General features: G+C 38.2%; 1 protein-coding gene across 1 annotated transcript in view; it reads right to left on the reverse strand.

Moving 5' to 3' along the window:
- DPYD (dihydropyrimidine dehydrogenase) overlaps nt 1-22,218 on the reverse strand; it is a gene marked incomplete at both ends in the record, with an annotated part of 361,757 nt that overhangs the window by 167,962 nt on the left and 171,577 nt on the right. Inside the window, 4 exons of the mRNA XM_082314522.1 lie at nt 2,784-2,999; nt 10,343-10,527; nt 19,811-20,021; nt 21,684-21,853. Of these exons, the coding sequence (XP_082170648.1) occupies nt 2,784-2,999; nt 10,343-10,527; nt 19,811-20,021; nt 21,684-21,853 (782 nt within the window). The remainder of the gene's footprint in view (nt 1-2,783; nt 3,000-10,342; nt 10,528-19,810; nt 20,022-21,683; nt 21,854-22,218) is intronic.

Raw genomic sequence — 22,218 nt, forward strand, 5'->3', positions numbered from 1 at the left:
ACTGCTTTCCCTATCAGCAACTGCACACAGTGGTGAACTTGGCAATTGGCTCTGGAAAAGCAAGCAGTTCTCCTGCTGCTAAGCTCCCCATTGCCACACAAGCAGTTTACACTTGGCTTTAACTATTGCAAATAAGAAGGAAACCCACAAGTTAAACCTAACCAGAACAGATAAAATGAGGAGACAAGAGGGATGAACACAGAATCCTACTTGTATCGCGTACAATCAAGCCTGAAGTGGAGGAGCTTCAGCTTCCAAAAACCGTGTCTAGCGAGCGCCCTTCCTCCCAGAAGCTGTTCCACTCTTGGGACCTGTACAGTCCGGGGAGCAGCTCTGCCTCCTCCCGCTGCCTCTGCAGGCTGAGAGCAGGAAATCTTTGTTCCTGGTCCTGCTATGCAGTTAGCTGTGACTAACTAGGCAGGACAGCTCAGTCTGAAATCTCTACTTCCACAGGCATCACAGCCCAAGAGAGCATTCTGCTCCCTGCCAAACACTGCAAAAGATTTATGTCAACATAATCAGAAGCTAAGTTTTTAAAAAAATAAAAAAAGTTAGCACATTATGCCAACCTGTATTATTCCAAACTCTCTACCAACTCCTTATTCCAGCATTAAGTCAAGAGCAGTCTTTGTGTAGTACTCATTGTTCACATAAGAACTGCTGTACCTCCCATTTCTTCCCATTTGAAATCTTTATTTTTGTAGCATTAATTACCATGATACCATTATAAATAAAGGCAATTTTATTTCTGCAACACCTCGCAGCCAAGCATCTCAAATCATGTCACAAATACTAAGACTTAACACCTGTGGGAAGTGCCCTACTGGGAAGAATACAATAGTAGAAAAACTAGGTAGTACTTGGGTGGGACACAGACCTACTGCACACAGCAATATATGATTCAAGAGTTTAGGCACCAGAGAAAGACTACTGCCTCCTACTGGACTTTAGAAGAAAGCTTAGCTAGAAATAATGACCACTGGACTAGAATTCATCCAAAGCACTTTTCTGAACTTTCTCTCTTTAAAATAAATACTAGCTGCAATATTTTGCATCTTATTGCAACAAATATATATATAAAAAAAAAAAGTAAAAATACAACCACTTAAGGTACTTGCTTTTAGCAATCCTCTCACTTGAAAGATCTCCATCCGAGTCACACCTCCAGAGCATGGCATCCAGTGGAACACGTTGCAGTTGCCATTTGAGAAATGACTCAGAGTCTGCTGCTTAGTGGAGTACCAACATCACTTCCTACTACATGCATGTCTTCCCTCCTGAACTCCCACCCAAGCTGGAAGTCAGCCAGTGTCTGTTTAGCTCTTGAGATATACAGTAATCAACGTGCAGTCTGGCAGGACTGTGAGCATACCAGCAATAAAACTGATAAATAAATAAATCTCAGTACTTGCTATGAGTTGCCTTTAGCCTAGGCACTGAATAATTACAGCTGACGGTATGTTATACACATAAGTCAGTTGTAAACATACTTGAATGACATTTATATCATAAAAAGCATTTTAATAAGAAACCCTGTAAAGTAGATTGGAATCTCCACTGCGATCCAGAACACCACTTACTTCCTTAGGGCTGCTTCAGGTGTAAGTGACAGCAGAAGCCAGTCTGATGTATTTTACAGTACGCTGTAGTAATACAGTGCTTTGTCCTTAGATCTTCCTCATATTAGAGGGCCACCCTCTACAGTTAATTCACTTACAGTACTTACCCACGTAGAGGTGGCAGAGTAAAAAATCCACCTTTTTTCTCCTGCTAAGGTCTCCATCCATTAGTACATCCTATCTCTGAACCAAGAATAAAAGCTTCTTTTTTCCAAATTAATCTCAAAAGCTCTCTTCAGCCCACACTACTGTTTGTCACTGGTTGACAACACAGTACTATTATTCACACTGTTACTCAGGCCTATACCCAATGATTTACCTTTGATTCTTTTCCTCTCTCCACAAGTCAAACTATATCTACATCCCAGTCCAAATCCTGTTTCTTTTCTCTGCAACACATTTATTGAAACTTTTGTTTTCTTTCACTGTCTAAACTTCTTGCTCCGTCTCATTTTGCCATTTTGAATGTAGTAACAGAAACCCATCCTGAATGCAATTCCCAGGTCAAACAAGCAATTACACACTTTAAACCTACACAAAATGTTTTATTTTAGGTGCCACACTGAGCCATAGCCTTCAAGACTTAATTCTAACTCCTTCTTCTTCCACTACATATTACTGAAGGTTTATGTCACTGTACTAAAAACCTTGAGCGCAGCTACGCTTCCCTTCATAGGCTTGTTTTATGTTGCCTCCATCTTTCTCTTCCACTACCCACCCAGCCTCAAGCTTACACCCACATTATCACATTGCAACTGCAACTCAATTTCAATGGCTTATCTTGGCAGTCCTTGGCACAGAAGCTGCCTTTCATGAGCTGCTTGATAAAGCTGTTACTCATTCCCTTTGCATTCTGATCCCTCACAGAAAACACTTTCACTGCAATATTTAACAAAAAGGACTATTACCCTTACTAGTTGGCTAATATTAAAAGGTTGGGGAATAAAAGGGAAGAATGTAACAGCAAACAAAATCAGAAATTGTGTCACCTTTACACTGCACTGTTGGAACCTCCCAGACTAGTTGACCTACACAATGTACCATACCCTTCCCTGCTCTCTTTATACTAGCTAGATATAACAGTGCCATTCCCAAAAGATTCAGATTTTTCAAATATACAAAGAAATGGTAACAGGCTAAATATACCTCAAAATATTTCCTTACCTTATCCAGGGAGAATGTTTTAGTGACAGCAAAGCCCCATCCAGCTTCAAAAGCTCTTCGAATCATTGAAGAACTAGTAGTAGGGGTTGCACTGGCAAGGCCAAAAGGATTTGGAAACTTCAGTCCAGCCATTTCTACACTGATGTCTACTAAATCAATAGGAGTATAGAAGAGTGGTAGTTCTGGAACAGTAGAAACTGCAACACCATGTAAGGACTGTAAAAAAACAAACAAAAATCACAGAAATTCTTGCTGATTCATTTTTATATAATTTATTACTAACCTTGATAAGGGAATAATTCATATATAACAACCCAAAGTTTAAATAATCTATTATGTGGTCAGACTTGCAAATCAGCAAAACATGCAAACACTTGCATATGTAACATCTTCTGTCCAAATAGCATTCACGCTAAAATATTATGCCATGCTGGAAATAACTGACGAATAATAATAATGAAACAGTTATTTCACATCCTGTACTGTTAGCCTAGTTCAGTCCAAAGGTTTGCTCAGCCATTCTGAACAGCCAGTTCTGTTCCCTATAGCAGTCAGCAGCAGTGGGACTGAAAAATAAACAGGGTATGCACAGGCAGACCCTTTCTAGTTTTGCAGCCAGGTGCCAATCTATAAAAAGTGTAGGGACTTGTGAAAAACGAAGGCAGGCATCCATGTGCAGGATCACCCAGCCCTAACTCAATGTATTTTGAACTCCTGCACCTTTCCCCCCCCCTTTTAAAGATTTTCTCTAGCCTATGCAATGGGATACACATCAATATATGCAAAACTATTACTGTTTTAATATTTAATTGTATTAATATGAATACTTTAAGGGTGACAAAAATTGGAATCAAAGAAGAACATACATATTATGGCTGTGACATCACCGTCACTTTTGTTTTCATTTTAAAGACAGCCTTTTCTCTGGTGAGTCAGTGAAAACTTTTCAATGTAAATGCTGCATCTAATAATGTAAAAACTGTAGAGAGAAAATTTTTTTCCATGTATGGATACTGAACAGCATCCTAATCAGGCTGTGGTAGGTAGAATTGAAATCTTTGCTCACTCAGATGGTTGACTCAATAAAATCACAAAGAAATAAAGGAGGAATTTCTAACACAGAGAAGCCCTACACAGTCTGTGTTCCTAATAAGTCCCAGCATAAGATCACAGCAGTTCTTCTATCCTTAAAATGAAGATTTCTTCAGCAGGACAAAAAAGAACCACTACTGGAGGTGTGGGGAAGATCTTCTGCAGCAGAGTAAAAACCTCAGCCACTTACAAATTGCTGCCTTTTGGGTTGTTGTGGGTTTTTTTGTTGTTGTTGTGTTGTTTGTTTTTTTTTTTTTTTAAAGGAATTTATTTACCCCATTTTAACCTGTGAAAACTAATAAGCATTGGTTTAGTGCCTTTTGTTTCCTAGGCTGGTTCAAAACCTGAGAGTTCACATGTCTGTTTTGCTTTGGGACTGCCTGGATTCATGTCTCAGATTCTGACCCCAGATCTTCGATTCCTTGGACAGAGCAGATGCATTTGGGGGCCAAATTTTCTGATGGCTTAAAAGCACTGAAAGTAGTGGAATTGTCCTAGCCTGAATGACGCGAACGTGAATGTGTCAACAGTGGCCATTTGGAGAAAAGCCAGTTTTTAAAGATCCCAAACCTGTGGGGCCAAGCCATCCCCTGTTTCCTCCCTCCCGAGTGCTCACCGCTCCCTGCATGTCATACTCCACACGGCTGTTTTCCTACACCAGAAGAATCTGAGTTCTTAGAAGACCAAACAGCCCGGCACTCTACATCTCAAAAGCTTTTGTTAACTGACAAATCAAAGAAAAAGAAAAGAAAAATAAAAATGAAAAGAAAAAAGAAGTACTGTCTTTTGATTATTTTGGGTTTGATTTCATCCTTTTGACTTTTTTTTAGTCTTTCTTAACTAAAATTTCAACTGCTAAATGTTGTTTGCAATGCCAAAACAGAACTTTCTGGATTACACAATTGAAATTAAAGCATTTTTAAAATGTTAGCACTTTCTGTCTCCTACATATTTGGAATTGGGGAAATCTCCTGAAACCAACACTGACATACTGAACTCTTACACTGAACTCTTTGATTTTGATTCTGTAAGAATGACAGCGAAGAAAGATTTATGGAAAGCTTTTTGGCCAATTCCACTCTATGTGCACATGTGAGTAATAAACCTAATTTTCCACTTTGAAAGCAGTTATTTGTTCATTCATTTGCTATCTGGAATTGTTCAAACGTTCTCTGTGAATATATTTCAGTGTGTAGATCGCTCATGAACTGTTCACTGCTTGTATAACTGCAAATATCGATTGCTATAGAGAGACAGACAGATTAAGTCTTTAATATGCAGCTTAAGTTACGCTGCACCATTTCTTTTCCCAAGCAGGACAATTTAATCTCTAAAAGTTGTTCTCACCCAAAATGAGTGTCGCTTGAAAGTGAGTCTTAACTAGAGACTTAAAGTGAGCTTTCTGTGATAAAATAGAAAATAAATCCTATACAAGATAAAAACATAAAATCCACCAGAGCAGTGAAAGACTTTTGAACCAGGTGGTTGAATACACCCATGCAAAAATAGGTCTTGCCTCCTGCATGACATCAGGCGAACTGGTCATAAGCAACTTCCCAAACCATATGCAAACAGGCCTATTCTTCCTGCCAAACTTCCCTCACAAAGAGCAAAACCACAAACAATTCCACCCAGACACACTCAAGCACCGCAAGATGTGCCTAATGGTTTGTTAATGATGAGGTGACCCAGGTGGAGATGGCAGGGGGAGGAGAAAAAAAAGGTTTCAATGGAATAAACCAAGTCTTTAAAAACACACAGCAGCAGGATGCAGCTGAAGGTTCAGTAGCCAGTGGCTATACATCCTCGCAGATTTATCTCCCTCCTTCCTATCACTTCCCTTTTTGCTCTATTTATTTTTTGCTGGTTTTTCCTTTCAGCACAATGCTTATAAAAGAAATAAATTACTAAGCCCTGATGTGTTGTTTTCTACAAAGCAAAACTTTTGGCAAACTAAAATGTTTTACAGCTTCCTGAAAGCAAAATCGTCTTTATAATGAAGGATTTCCCTGACATTGCACACACAAATAGGAAAAGAAAGCCTGCAGGCGAGGGTTTATTTATAATAACTCTTCCCTTGATTTTTAAAAATAGAGGACAAAAAGTCCTCTAATTTGACGCCAACCAGCTGAGCTAACAATATTGCAGGTACTTATTGTTCCAGTCACGGCAATTTTTTGGATACTGGAACAGGGTGGTGAAAAAACCCCAGCACGCTGCATGCAGTGACCCTACCTTACTCTAGCCAGGATATGCCTAGAGGCAAAAGCAGCACAGTTCGTCGTAGTGCAGGGCTGAGGGAGAGGAACTCGGCTTTAGACCTGATACAATATGTGACATTCATTTTCTTCAGATGGAGAAAATTCTTAACCACAGCGATATGGTCTAACTCCATTTTCGGGCCTTTAACAAAGATAGACTGTGAAAGTGAGTAGTTGTATTACTGTTATTTTTCACAGAGAGCCTTCTCTACAAATCCTACTGCCTGGAAGAGTTTCCTCGAATACTTTCATCTCACTCCTGCTTTCTCTGTTTTTAAGTCTGATCTTAAAATATATTTTTTCTCCCTTGCATGTTCTTCTTCCATCCTCTCACCAATTATCCATTATTTTTAAATACATTTAAACTTTGTTAAATATGTTTAAACTTTGTTAAATATGTTTATGTTATTTCATACAATCTCAGAATGGTTATGGAAGGGATGCCTGGGGACCATCTAGTCCAACACCCTTGTTCAAAGCAGGGTCAACTAGAGCAGGTTGCTCAGGGCTGTGTCCAGTTGGACAGAGATTTTCTAAGCTCCTTCCTGGCTTTCTGTTTCTGGAACAGACATACTGCTTACTTAGTGGTAAGCAACTAAAATACCAGGTTTCCTGCACTTGTATTTAGTCCACCTTTTTGCAAACGATGCTTCGTTACTCGTCTCCATGCTAGTGTTTCATATGTTGTTCTAGCTAAGCAAAGGGACATTCAATTTTTTCCTTTGGTTATCCTGAAAAGAAGCAGACAACATAACTAGCGGCTTCAAAGACAAGCTTCCTGGGAACCACCCATCTCTGATATTGATTATGAAATAATGTACATTCATGCATGCTTGAGCAACATATGAGAATGGTCAACCTTCATAAAAGGCTCAACAACTATACTCTTCAGACACAAAGCCCATATATTTTTTGACAGCACAGATAAAGAAAAAAATAGCAAATATATAATACTGGTTCAAAATAACACAGTGATGTGCTCAAAATTCATACTGAATAGCGTCTTACTGAAGTGCAATTTATATCAGTTGGGATCCAGCCCTCGATTCTTTAAGTGTATCATGTGTATTTCAGTCTAGGAAAAATATAAAAGAAATTGTCCACATTGGTGAGATTACAGTAAAGAAAAAATAGATTTAAATAAAAGAAAACTTATTGTGAACCAGAGAGGAAAAGTCACTTTTTAACAGGGATTTTAGCGAGAAGATGGCAACTTGACTGCCACATACGGGAAAACACTCCACAGGTAAGTGTATGAATAGAGCAGGAGTGAAGCATCGAGGCTGGTGCAGTGGTCCAGGAAGAAAATACGGGAAGAACCGCAATACGAGAGCTGTCTTTGCTCTCAAGGCAGGCATAGAAAATTAGAAGTTAGTCCTGCAATAATTGTCAATTACCCTGAATAACTATTCTACTATTAAATCCCATTCACTGATCGAAAAGAAATGAATGGGAACTGAGGCACAGAAGAGAACAGCAGCCTATATTGCTTCTGCACAAGATCACAGAGTCACTGTTGGACAAAAGTGAGGGCCGTTACAATCCCCAAACTAAATAAGTCACCAAGATTATTTTACAAAATTTTTTACGTTGTTTATGGAATAACAAAAAAGGGTGAATCCTGAAAAAACACTGTGAATAGTAGATAGTTGCATGAGTTGGGCTGATTCTGTTTGGATCTCTAATGACTTGCAAAGAACGGTTCTAGGAAGACTGACCATATTTTCCAACATGTTCTACTACAACTATCCTTAGCTAGGCTTTAACTGGTCATGTTTATAGAAACTGACCTGACACAGCTGCAGGCAATAATTTCTGAGATGAACCTATCCTTCGTATAGTGGGAGGAATATGTTAAGAGGCAGGAGATATTTAGGCAACTAATGATGGAAAGTTTCCAGCATAAGAGCAGCCAAGAAGCTTCTGTAAATAACTCCCAGTTTTGAACATAAGGCATTTCTGCTGGAGAGTCCTTGAGTCTGGATCTCATGCTTCACTTGACCACGTGCCAGAGCTTGCAATGATTGGAGTTTCAGGGCACATATCAGGCCCATCTGTTTGCTTAGCCTTTTGCCTGGAGTAGGTTGGGATACAAGCAGCATGCCGTTCAAACAGTGCATTCTCCAAGTAGTCAGGATGGTGTTCTTGAGTTTCAGTCTTTGACGTGGTCTTGGGTTGGTTGAGAAATCCTATAGAATAGTTTTACTTTGCTAAAGGCTGACTGCATTATTTATAGATCCTGGTGCTGAGATAGTTGGTGATTTTGGAAATGGCTACCTATTTCTGTAACTAAAATGCAAATGGATAGATAATATCAGTGTATTTATTTAACAATTAATGTGTACTTGATTCAGACACTCAGATCACAGGAAGGTTGCTTGCCTTAGAATCTCACAGTAGAGAGAAAATAAGGTAGTGTGTAAGGGCATTTTTTCATTTGATATTGGAAGTTTCCAGAATACAGAGCTGTGAATTGAACGCACACCCGCACATGCGCACAAATGCATGCACACATGCACATACCTACCCCTATAAACATCAGGGTAACACAATCCTTCACTAAGCTACTACTTTAAAAAACAAACTCTCCTCCAGTCACTAAAATTTCTACCAGGTCCAAACACTGGTGAAGTAAATTGCCAAATTACAGCACTCTGCACCACAGCAACCAGATTTTACAAGGGCTGCACATCCAAATAAATGCCCCTGGGCAACCCATTCATCTAACAGCTGGAAAGGTGACACTTGACATTTGGAAACTTTCCTGTGAAGATTGCTGTAAGGCTTTCCCATTAGCTTCCTGGTGAGACTGTAAGGTCGAATAAGCTGCCTTGAAACCTGCAAAGGGTAACGAAAATGCTCTAATATCACAAGCCTGCTCGATTTAAAATTCTAATTCTCAAGCCATGACTATTCAGATTTTTTACAAAGTATTCAATACATTCCAGAGGGGGGAAAAAAGCAAGCTTTGAGGAGGAAGCAACATGATAAAGGAGGGTTTTTAAGTGATGCATATATTTCTAGAGGTTAAAGAGGAAGGAGACAAAAAGGAGGAGTCACCCCCCTCTCCCCCTATCACAGTTACCCAAATTCACTGTGCACTAAGAAATTAAGCAAGCAGGTCAGGGATTAAAGATGTTTCACACTCAGCATTTTCATAGGGTCTAAGAAGGCAGGACACAAACAGTGCTTTAGAACAAGTGAGAAAAAATATGCACTGATACTAACAACAAGCTTTCAGTTGAAGTATTTTTAGGAAGTGAAATCAGACCCCAACAGCATGAAATTGCACAAACATGCAATCAGAGAGGTTTTGAGCAGATGGATGGGGGAGAAAGACATCGAGCTGTTACAGTCCCAACTTCAGTTGTTCAAATCTCTTTTTGTGGGAGAATGAATCATGTATCATGTTTCTAAAAAGTTCCTTGCACTATGAACACACTCTTTGTCAGCTGGTTCTCCACACACAGGCTGTGTCTCCTGTCTCTGCAGGTTCCTCTGCAGCTCCTCTAGACTTTGTGCTCTTTCTTTTACTAGAAAAATTAGGGCAGAGGTGATCAGTCAGCGACACACAAGGAGCACTGAAAGGGAACATGCAGTTACTAGGTTTTTCGAGCCTGTACCCCTTAAACTCATATGTCTCAGGTAAATTCTCCTTTGCATTATCTTCCTCTGTGCATTCTTGTGTCCAGTTTATCAGCCTCATCAGAACAAACTTTGGTTCCAGTGTAGATAACCTGAGTGCTCTGTAAACTGTCAGTACACTTGCAATCTAAAAATACTAAAACCGCCTTCCGCAGGTAACAACATTGGCAGCATTTAATTTTTACTTTATGCACTACTGAGATATTTTACTCTTTAATACTGATGGGCTCGCTTCTTTTCCCCAATTAGCTAACTAGGACTTCTACTTGCACTGTGCATTGTGCAAGAAGGCTTGCTACCCTTGGGTGGAATTCAGAGCTGGGGCCAAGAAAATTTTAGTGTTAAGATAATGTAAGAAAGCTGGGTTCAACTACACAAACTCAAGTATGTGATCCAAGTTGAATGAATCTATAATGTTCAAATCACCAGTTAATCTAGGCATTAGTTCCTCAAAACTTGTATTTTTAATGTAAAACTCAATGAAATTATTTTAACAATCACAATAACAGTAGCTAAAAGCAGACAGAAACGGGAAAGAGAAAAACAGTTTTACAAAATCACCTGTATGTATCTGTGCATGTACCAGGAAGCTTGTTTTCCATCATTTACTGATTCCACTGTAGTGTTAGCAAGACCACCAATGTCACCCCCTGCAAAAACCCAGGGTTCACTTGTTTGCATAGTTTCCGGATCTACTTCAGGAAGACCCCATCTGTTAAACTTGATAGGTGCCATGGCCTCTCTGACTGTAATTAAAGTGAACGACAAGTATGTTAATAAAAGAAACAAAAAACTGTTGCTGAAATCTGTCAAATACACACTGATAACAATTAGAAAAGCAGTTCCACATCCTAGTTCTTTCACTTCACTAAACATAAATTTACAGTAGAAATGAAAAGTCCTTTTATATACATGAACATTTTTGTTGAGCTAGTGGAGGTATGTAATTACTAACAGGACTCAGGCAGAACAACATGCATTATATAGAACAGCAGTTTGGTAGTGTCAGAAAAGTAACCGGTTCCTGTGTGCCTGCAAAACCAGACTTCTGTACAAGATAAATGTACACAAGTGTCACAAGACGTGACTGACTCGATGCCGGCTCAAGAAATAATTGGTGCTATTGTTCTTCTGGTCACTCCCTGAGAACACGCCGCCTATCCCAGAGGCTGGCATTCACAAAGTCATTCTCACTGGCATTATTCACCTCCCAGGGAAAAAGTCCAGCACTTCTGAAAATCCTATTAATGAACAATATTAACAAAGGAAACATTTTTTCCCTTTCCCTCCACCCATAGCTTTGTACTGCACTTACCATATCAACATACTTTTCTCCTGAATAACCTACCATATACTCTCTTGTGAAACTTAATATGCAGCATACGATTTTTGAGGTTTAAAATGAAAAAAAGAATGTTTATGATATAATTTCTAGAAATTCATTTAGACCTCTAGAATTTATTTCCTGCATTTATTAACCCTCACAACAGAAATGATACTCTGCTACTTTTTGACAGGTCATTATTAAACCTGACTGAAAATTTTCAGATGGAACATTTTCCCACCAGGAAATGTTATGCTATCAAAGCTTTGGCTTTGACAAAGAGTGTTGATTTTAAAGAAATTTAATTCTGAAAAAGATATATTTCAATAAAGTCAAAACTATCCTGACTTAATATTTAAACTCAGAACATCCTGAAAGTAAGGCTCACTTTGAAACTTGTTACAGATATTAAGAATAAAACCATAAAAACACAATCAAAACGAAATGGTTACATGAAGACAATATATTTTGTATCTTTTTCACTGCAATTTCTTATTTTTTTTTAGAGCATGCATTAAGATATCTTAATTTTTTTCATATTAGTAAACAGCATATATAGGCATTCTGCACATGAACTATGTAGATGTGAAAATAAAAAAAAATACTTTTTATACTGCATGGCATTATACAAATGGCATTAAATACACATAAATGCTCAGAAAAAATAATCTTGCTCTATATTAACGTGATTTTTGTTATGCATTTTTAAATTATTTTATTATAATCGCAAAGACACTTCAAAGTCACTTCATGAAGAGAATCACTTTTTCAATAAATATTTTTAGCAAATGTTGATGGCATATATCAAAATGAGGGGGTTTTATATAGCTTTGTCTACAGGAACTGAAGATTCTGCAATAAAACGCAGTTTAAAATTGCAATGTCCCTCAGGGACATACCACTAGCAGATGCAGATTGCCAAGGTCAATTAAACTGATGTAGTTGTGCTGTCATATATGTAAAAGAGAAACCTGCCAGTTTAAGACAAGAGTATTTCTACAATACGAGGGCAAAGTCACAGTACTGCCCCCGCCTGAGTATACAGCAAGCTTCAAACTCATCTTTCTTGCACATCATTGTGATGGAATTTTCTTCCCAGGCTCTGTATCTCCCTTCACCTCCAAATCATGTATTAGAAGTGTATTTCAAAGTGGGGGCTGTGCATAATCCAGGGCAAAATAACAAAATAGGAAGCAAGGCACAAACATTGTCACCTACTTGTCGCACCTACGCTCTCTTCCTCACCCTTGGCATACACAAATACCCAGAGGACTCAAATCCAAAGTATTTTTTTGCAACTGGTTCAGAAGCCAGAATCACAGAAGACAGTTTTAAGCTGAAACGCTGTAGCAGGTTTTCATACCAGAAGTATTTAATCTGTCTTCAAGACCTATTGCTTGCACAATCCCTCCCACCCCACACATACTTCTGGCTTAACTTGGCAAAAACAATATTTGCGTAGTAACAGAATCAAAAACTGATGAAATGGTTCCCTTTAAAAATATTTAAATTACTGAAAGATCACACCAAACACAACCTTCAGACTGAGAAATTTTTCAGTCTGGAAAGTAAGTTTTTTGGTTTGTTTGTTTGGGTTTGGGTTTTTTTGTTTGTTTGTTTTTTAAAAAGGAAAGTGCTGATAGTTTTATTAAGAATGCTTCAGTAATATTTATAAATCGATGCATTAACTTTCTCTCTATGTCTCAGACTGTCTGTACTTCAAGACAGCTTTTGATCATCTTATATTTGTCGTATATAGGATAACTTATTGCATGCGGTGGTACCATCTCAGCATGTGGTCTAGACAGTTCTCGCAAGCTAAATACGTACAGGCTTGTAAAGACATGTTTGGAAAAAACGCAGAGGAAAACCTGGTGCTGCGGGGATTTAATAGATGGCTTTTGTTTCTCTGAGACAGGATTGAACCACAGTAAAGGTGTTAAAGGACAACATGCTATTGGAGATGTAGTTTTTCAGAATAAATGATGTAAAAACTGAAAGTTCTCACTACTTATTTCATCTTGTGGAAAAATATGGTATTACCTCTGTTATCCTGCAGCTATTAAATTTCTCAAAACTATCTTTGGATTGTTTTGTGCTAAAATAGCTGTCTGAACATAATTATACCAAAAGCTTTTTGAGTGCAAAGAATGCCCAACATACCTTCACCTGAAACGTCTCCCTAGGGCCTGGGGATTTGTCTGCCTGATCTGTATTTTTAAAATGGGGGAAGAACATTTCCCTGGCCGCAAGGTTGACACGGTATCCAGCAGCTATTTCCTTCTGTCTTTTTTATAATCTCCAAGATTTAGGTTAAGTAAAAATAAGGGCATGACTTAAAAGCATCTTATATAAGAGTTCCTAATGTCCTCACAATTTGGATCTGGTACCTGGGGCAACTGTGAGGCCGAAGGGACCACCTCCTAGACCTGCAGAAAGAAGGGGAGAACTTTGGTCTTCACAAAGGGAAGTCCCTTCTCTGCCCCTGCAAAGGGTTAGAGAGAGTCTAAGAGCCAAACCTGAGCTTGAAAGGAGGTGATCCCAGCTATCGGTTCTCTGAATTGCTGTTTGACACTGAAAAATAAGCAAACTAGATACCTAATGTTTTTGTTGGTGCATGATTTGGGACAGGGGGAAAGAAAAGAGTGTCTTTTAAATCCCTGCACCCTCACACCGTTTGAAGTTTAAAACTGACATAGCTTTTCTCTTGAAAATTCAAAGTACAATCCTGTAGCTGCACTGCCTTCTTCATATCCTGGTGAGATATTATATATAATTTGAAAAGATCCTTCTGGATGAAAGACAACATACAATTGAATTATTCTAATGCTATCAAGTGATGCTAACACAAATAACACCAAACAAAAGGAGAGTTCTGAATACATATTCCAAATTTGCTATATTCACAGAGCAAACAAATGGAAAAGCAGCAGCAAATTATAGTGCTTGCAAAAACAATATTAAAATATAAGCGAATACAGAAAAAATATTTTAATTAACAAAACAAATCAAATGGAAAAGATTCCTCAAATAAAGCTTTAAAAGTGAGTCTGTGTGTGTTTGACTGCCATGACTAATTTTGTATCCATGTAATGTGTGTTCAATTTGGGCTTATTTAAATAGCAGAAATGCTCATTAGCTGCAGTATATCTGTGAAGCTTCAATAAACAGTTTAACGGTTTTTATGTTTAACCAATTTCATAAGTTCCTGTAATTTTAGCTTTAGTGGCTCATTAATGTTATTTTTGATATCCATCTTGCAGACTTCCTTTACAGTGAATAGTAGCATTACTTCAGAAAAATACAAATATACTGTAACTTTCTTAATCTCAAATATAAATCTACAGCTGTCACATGCACCAATAGGCTGATTAACTGCTGACACTGCTCAGTCTAAATGCCCAGCAAATAAAGAAAGGCACAATCATGCTTCCCACAGTCTCTGCCCCACTAGCGTACTGAACCAGGACTAAAAAGCACTTTGACGGGATAAATCTGGGTCCAGGTATGCTAGGAGAGGCTCCTGCTGCAAGCTGGTACTGACTTTGTTTTCTGCCTGTCACCAGCAAGCAAATGTGTACTGACGCCTGTCGGGTGAAAGAGCTGAATTCCTGCTCTACGTTAACAGGGCTTTAGAAGTCATCATGAAGCCACGTTTGGATATTGGAAATTGGTAATCATTTCAGGGTGTGGAACTGCCACACTCAAACTCATTCAGTAAACCTACTTGTGGAGAAAAATCCTATTCCAAATGACTCAGCAGGAGAACTCCTACCTATTTCACTAGGAATCTTTCAAATGGCTGTAAATTTCAGTTTTATATAACAATTTTTAAAAAAGCCTGGTGACTAAAAGTCTATTCTGTGGGTGCGAGGCAGATGCTGTGCTACTAGGGAGACACCAGGTCACCCCCGTGGGCATTCCCAGCTGGGGCATCACAGCCACCTCTCCTCCTCCCTCCTCGTCTTTCATTAGATAGTCAAGGCTTTGATGCTTTCAGGCTGAAGTTACCTACTTGTCTGAGCAGACTGGATGAAGAAACTCAACGCTCCCTGCAGGTTCGCTGGCTTCTGTACCATTTGAAGCTCTGCATTTGTACAACGGAAAACTAAAATCTTTTTCACTTATGAGCTCAGAGCTCTGCAAGTTTTTCCCCTTTTTCCCTAGCAAACGCTTCTCAATCTATAGGAGTAGGATTAAATAATAAAATTGTAAACTATTTGGGCAAATTTGTCTTTGCTGTATGTTGAACTATACCAGGGGCGCAGTAGTTATACTCTAGTAAGCCTTCTGGGGTTTGCTGCTGCAGTTTCCAAGCAAGATGACAGTCCTACTAAAAGTAAAAGCAAAATATCTGAAAGTTGTGACTGATTCCCAGAATTGTGAAATAAAAGTTTGCCCTTCAGTTACCATGCAATAGTTAGCTACTACCAAAAATGTAATAAAACATATTTTTGCTCACAAATAGCCTACTATTTCCGGGAGTTTTTGCAAAGGCGGTATTTGGAATTTGCTTGGATATTTTTGCATTCCCCGTTTTTGCCTCTCCAGGAAAATAAAAGAGATATCATGCTACGATTCAGTGTACTGGAAAATGGGAATACCTCCTGTTTACTGCTGCCTGCTAAACAGTGTTGAACTAAACTTACGTTGCTCATTCCCTACCCTGCCTTAATCCCCTGTCCTGCATTGCATTTCGTAGTGCATTTTGAACAAGTGTACTATTTTCCATAATTTCTCCACGGTTCTCCTCAGAAATTCAGGAAAATAAATCAGAACAAGGACATTTGTTCCAGTGCAAAATTTTGCAGTCCAAAAATATTGTTCCCTTTTGCTTATCAGAATAAAATAGATAAGAAAATGGTTATTCAAAGTTTAGACTTTAAAACCAACTGGACTGGTGTTAAGTAGGTTGTTGAGGCTGTACAGAGCACTAGGGAGTACATAGAATTACATTTGTATATATTGAGTAGTTGCAATTTGGAATGGTGACAGAAGATATTTCAGTAATTCATTAATACGTCATAGGCCTCCAAAATAACAAACCAAGCAAAAGAGCAGGAACATGAGGAAAGGTACAAAATTCTCTTACAGCAATTTGTTTATGTGGGTCAGTTATGATGGCTTGAAGGCTCTGGTAAGTATGCAATAAAAAAAAAAGCAGCTTGTGCTTGCAAAATCTTTTTTTTTTTTTCAACAGGAAGCAAAACATTTTTCTTACTCCATTTGCAGTAGTTTGATTTGAACAATTTGTTGGGTTTTTTTTAACTGGTTTCAGTAAAGTAGTAATGTTCTTAAAATAGTCTAGAAAGCACCTCTCCTCTTTTGTCTATTAGCAACTTCCCGAGCATAAAATGGACTTAGGAGTCCATTTTTTTTAAATTAAAGATGCATTTATATGATTCCCAATGGGAGGATGAATACCTACTAGAACTGCTGGTTAAAAACACAACCAGCATTTTATTTTAACAAAACAAAAAAGACTAAATACCTACTCTGAGCACACAGAATCTCAGTTGCAAATTTAATAGTTACTGTGCAAGAATAAGAAACATCTTGTTGAGGATAATAGACTAGAAAATGCTTTCTAACCTATGAGCTATTTCTGCTCAGAACAGCAGACACCCACATGCTTATGCCCTGAACATCTTGCTGAACTGGGGCAAAGTCTGATTTTAATCCTTCTGGTTTTCATAGTATTTTCTTTGTTCTTACATCAGTAGCATCAGCATTTAACAATATTAATAACAAAGAGGACATATCCTGCTAGCTTAGCCCATACCAATACTGCATTGGCAGTTCCCTGAGGTGCCTTACGAATTAGGTCAATTGATAGAGCTCTTTGTATGAGCAACAATTAACATGTTTATTCAACCTGCACCTGAGTCATCCAGTGATAGAATAATTCAGACTAGAAGGGCGCTCTGGAGGTCACCTAGTCCATCCCCTTCTTCAAAGTTAGATCAAGTTCCAAGTCAGATCAGTTTGCTCATGGCATTGTCCAGTTTTGAGTACCTCTGGTATTTTCATCTCCATCTTTTAAATGGAGAATACCTGAATATCTCCACCTCTTGAATACAAACACGCACTTCCTTTTTTTTAAAAAAACACTAAAAATATAAGATGCTTTTGGTGGTGGGTTTTTTTTTTTGGTTGTTTGTTGTTTGTTTTTTTTTTTTTTTCTCCATTTCTTTTTGTTATGCATGCTGAGGCAGCCTGGAGATTTGGTTGTAATCCAGCTCAACGGTGAAAAGCAAATTTGACTTTCATTAAGACAGCTTAGTCAAAAAATAAAGATTTAAAAGCAACTGAAATGGTATGCTCAAAATAAACACTCTATTCCCTCAAGTCTTAGTTTCTTTTCACTTTCAAAACATCCAAAACAAATGCCTTGCATTTTTCCTTGTAATTTGATTGCTATTCTAATAGCATTTTCACCAAAAATACAATGCGAAACTGAGGTGTATTGCTCACCCCCATGGTAAATGACTCTCTTCTTTCATGATCAGCTCACTCCATGACTTTGTTTCCCTCCCATTTTATGTTCCTATCTTAAAACCTCACAACAACTGATTTAGTGAATGTGTACTAGGAGATACAAGACTGGCACAATATTACGGCTGAGCAACACAGTAAGTTCAACCTTTTAGCTGAAGCAGTTTTTAATGTGGGAGAAAACAGTCACTCCTTTATCATAGGGTTTATGAATCACAAAAAAACATACTGATTGCATAGGCTAATATTTGATTTACTACATGAGGTTCTAGAAAACCTTCCAAAAAAATGTAAACAGAGGGTTATAAAACAACAACAACAAAACTTTCCAAAAGTCTCATTCAAGTCAACTCCACCAACAGAGTAGCTCATGAATCTCTTTAAAGATTAAAAAAAAATACTTTTTCTCCCTGGGCGGGTTAGACTGAGCCCTAAAACAGGACCAACATAGATGCCAGACTCTTTATACAGCAATACATCTCCAAGTGGAAAGGGAGTCTGTTCTCCCAAAGAGACATAGACTGCACCTCCTGTGCCCTTTAGTGCAGGAGGCAACTGCAAGGCAGGAGGCAGTCCTAAGTAATTAGCACCGTACGCAGCTGGGTGCCCTTGCTGTCTAGATAACAGCCTAGGCTGCGTGAACCCATCCCAAAGCCATAGTAACACACACAAGACAGGAACGCTCCTGGAATAAACTTCAGACGTTCCTCAAGGAATCAGGTTGATCCTTCTTTTTTACTGTAGGAAAGAGTTTAGACTCTTCTCATGGCTGTATGATGGCTTAACTTTATATACAATTGGACTGGTGAACACGAAGCACTGAGTAGCTCATTCAGGTTACAGACAAATCTGCTATCAGCTATATTCTAAAATTCTTCAATGGGACCTACAATTTATCTCCATTAACTACTGTTTTGTCTTCCTGGGAAGTCAGTACACTTTTTGTATAATTTTACCAATAACTCTCAAAAAATCTTACTATCAGAAAACTCATTTCTTTAACTTCATTTAAAACAGTGTTATCTATAATGCATACACAGAAAACGCCTGAGGTACATCCACAAATGCTACTAGATTCTGCTTAGATTATTTTAGATTTACGATTTTCCATGATTGAAAAGATTCACAAAACCACATTATGCTAAGAAATTTTGAAATTCCCTTTGCACTGGCAGAACCAGCATCTGATTACCAAATTTTCTGGTGACATGCACTCTGAGGCACTTGCCAAGTCCTCTGTCAGAGCATTTATACCCAAAGGACCATGACAACATGTCATGGGGTAATTGGCTGGCATGACCGTGCCCTGGAGAGGTAGGCACATTGATCACAAAGGCTTTCAGAACCTGCTAACCTTGATGAGCATCTCCAGGCTGAAGATCTATTCATTTTATCAATCTGTCTTCTGCTGAGTCGGTGTTTTTTTACTTTCGAGGCACATTTGATGTATGTGCCTGAACTCTTTAAATCTAACCTAGTGTCAGAGGAGAACAGTCTGACATGTTCTTAGTTGTACTCATGTTCTTCAGCTCTCTTTCTGCTATATCCAGACAATTCATTCAGTCTCTGAAATGCTAGCTGTGTGCCAATTTCTGTATCTTTACTATGGAACTACATAATTGTTAATTTTTAAGACCAAAGCTTGTAAAGTGCAACTAAATAATGAGAAAAGCTCAGACAAGTGCAGGTGAATTTAACAAACGCTGCGTATATGAGAGAAGCCACAGTTCTCTTGCATATGCACAAGAAATGAGTGACAGCCAGACCAGCTGAACCAGAATAATGAATCTGTCTTAATTCTTGCTTAATTTAATAGGTAAAGAAAAGATTTCAGAGATCAGATCAGTTCAGTTTAAAGTTGTAGTATAATGAGTTTCTCTAAAGTTAATTAGTGAGACCAGAAGAAATCCCCAAGGGTATTCGTTGAGATCCCATTTGCATTGAGAGGAAAGCAAGATATATACTGAGCAACTGTACCTCTAATCTGAGTTCCTGCTCTATACAGCGATCTACAGAAAGTGTTTTGTTATCAGACCCTCAAGTTTTGTTCTAAGAGGTATACCTAAAGGACAAAAATTCCTGTGAAGAGGACCAGCAGTCACAAGGTTTGTAACCTCCAGAAGACTCATTTCACAAAACAGTCAAAGCACAGGAACTGGCTGCAACTAAAATAACAATCAGCATTCACAGAATTCATTAGTCAGGGTTACCTTTAGTGTCGCTTAAAATGGAGCCAAAGGCACTGATCACCACATCAGCTTTCAGACGCACAACCTGATCCTCATCTTCTTTCCAGTTTCCATCATTGTCTTGTTCAGTTCGAACAAAATCCATAGCAACAATTTGTCCACCTCTAAGTACAACTTTCCGAGGGGAAAGGAAAGGCAGAAATTCACACTTCTCTTCTTTTGCAAGTTCCATCTGTAGAGTAGAAGCAATAAAATATATAACTTGAGCGTTGTTGTGTTTTTATGAAAAAAAACCATAAAACATTTTTTGACTCAAGATGCTGCCACCCATTCTGCTGTAGAAGAAGTCACCTGTGCACAGTATTACAGACAGTCATCTTAATACCAACTTCAGAGCCTCCTGTGCTATTAAATCAAGCAGTTCTAGACAGTGGCACTAGGTAAATTTGCAATGCAAATATTTCTCCAATATATTTTCTTATTGTTCCCTGTTACTTTGAATATGCATAACTCCTTTGAGGGCAAAAGATTTACCTTATGTAATTATCTGCGTCTTTTTAAGAAGAGCCCTAGTACTAACTAAGTACATGCCCTGATTTATGTTTACTATGATTTTAACATGTTATTAAATGCTAACTACCACGTGCAAACAACAGTTTTCTGAGTGACAATCCAGACTTAAGATCTTCTGAATCTCTGCTGTGGTAAAACTGCTGAAGTCAAACAGCATTTTGTGTTAGCAAAGTCTTCAGGATTTGATTATTTATGTTTACACAACAAAACTTTTTTGAACATGTAGTATCCAGCCTGGCATCATTCTAGCATGGGCGTTACTATCTGAAGCTACTTTTATTTTATTTTTTTTCAAGGCCACTGCATGATTGGATGAGTACAAACATTGACAACTTTTAGGAATTTACCCAGGTTGCTAACAAAGATTGTGGTTCAGAGTGACAGCTGATTCTTGATTAATAGGAATCTGAATGGCACACGAGTCTGTCTGTGCAATGGCTTCAGTAATCTCGTTGTGTCTGGAATTCTTAAATGAAGTGCAACAGAAACAGAAGCAAATTATCCATCAAGAGACCCTCTATTACTTTTTTTGTACCTTCATTCCACTTCTATAAGATCTCTAAGATCTACCAAACTACCATAAATCTCATGATAAACATGCCTTAGATGTCCTGATATCCTCAAGTAGCAAAAGTGTAAAGTACGTACCAAATAAATGATAATGGAAAAAGACCACCAAAATAAAAAAATCTAACTCAAAATAACCCTCCTGTAGTACGGATACATTGAGGAAGAAGAGTCAGTTTCAAAATGTGCAGATGTCCTGATAAATGCCAAAGTGCCAAGCCAAACTAAAAATCAAATTGAATGCTGAAATCTGTGACGAATGACATTGCTCTATTACCATTGGCAGTGATTCAAAACCAAAATCACTGTAAGTAATTTTCTTACAAGATTTTATAGGCTTCCAAGGCAGCATCAGGATCACTGAGATTCGTTAGACAGCAGCCAGCAGGTATCATTCTAGAACCTAACCATGACCTGAAGAGTCCCCTACAACACTCAAGTGGCTGTTTGATCTCTAAGATGCTTCCAAGAATAAAAATTTTACTATATTTGGTAATTTACAAGAAATTCTACCCCCTGTATGCAAACGCATCTCTCTGACTTTACAGCAAACAGGTACAACTGCGGAAAATTATTTATACCAGAGACTATATAAAGTGAGCCTCAGAACTTTAATAAACATTTATACATTTTAAGAGCATTTTTATAAACAAAACCTTTAGTGGATGTCTTTTAAGTACCTACAGCACACTTTCAGGCCCTGTAGAAATAACAACCAATATTCCTTCTCATAAATGCTGTTATTCAATTTTACCTCTTCTGGGACGGCCCTGATATTAGTGAATCCCTTCCTGAAGACCACAAACACGCGACGAGCTCCACAGCGTAATGCAGATGTTGCACAGTCAAAAGCAGTGTCTCCTGCCCCAAGTACAATCACAGTTCCATGTACTGACGGCAATGGAGAGTGACAGGCACACATTCCTGAAAGATGAAAGGAAAACCCCATTTTCAAGTAGAGAAACCATTTCTGCATGACAGCTCCAAAGGTACTTGTACCCAAAGCAGTGTAAAATTGCATCTTACAGTTTCCAAGCATCTTACAGTTTCCAAGCATGGAGTGTCACTATCAAATTATTCTGCTTCACTGAAAGACAGTTTTATTCCCGTTTTTAAGATATGCTCATATACATAATTTCATAGTCAGTACTCTAAGCAGCTGCACCTTTCTATCTGGAAAGAATTCAAATGACAACACGTTTGTAGGATTGTGGGTCCTGTCAGGTTCAAATTAGCATTGTGAGATCTTTTTATTCAAAAAGTAAGTTTCTCTCTTATCAGATTTATTA

Source organism: Platalea leucorodia, assembly GCF_965183815.1.
Source record: "Platalea leucorodia genome assembly, chromosome: 5".
NCBI lineage: Eukaryota > Metazoa > Chordata > Aves > Pelecaniformes > Threskiornithidae > Platalea > Platalea leucorodia.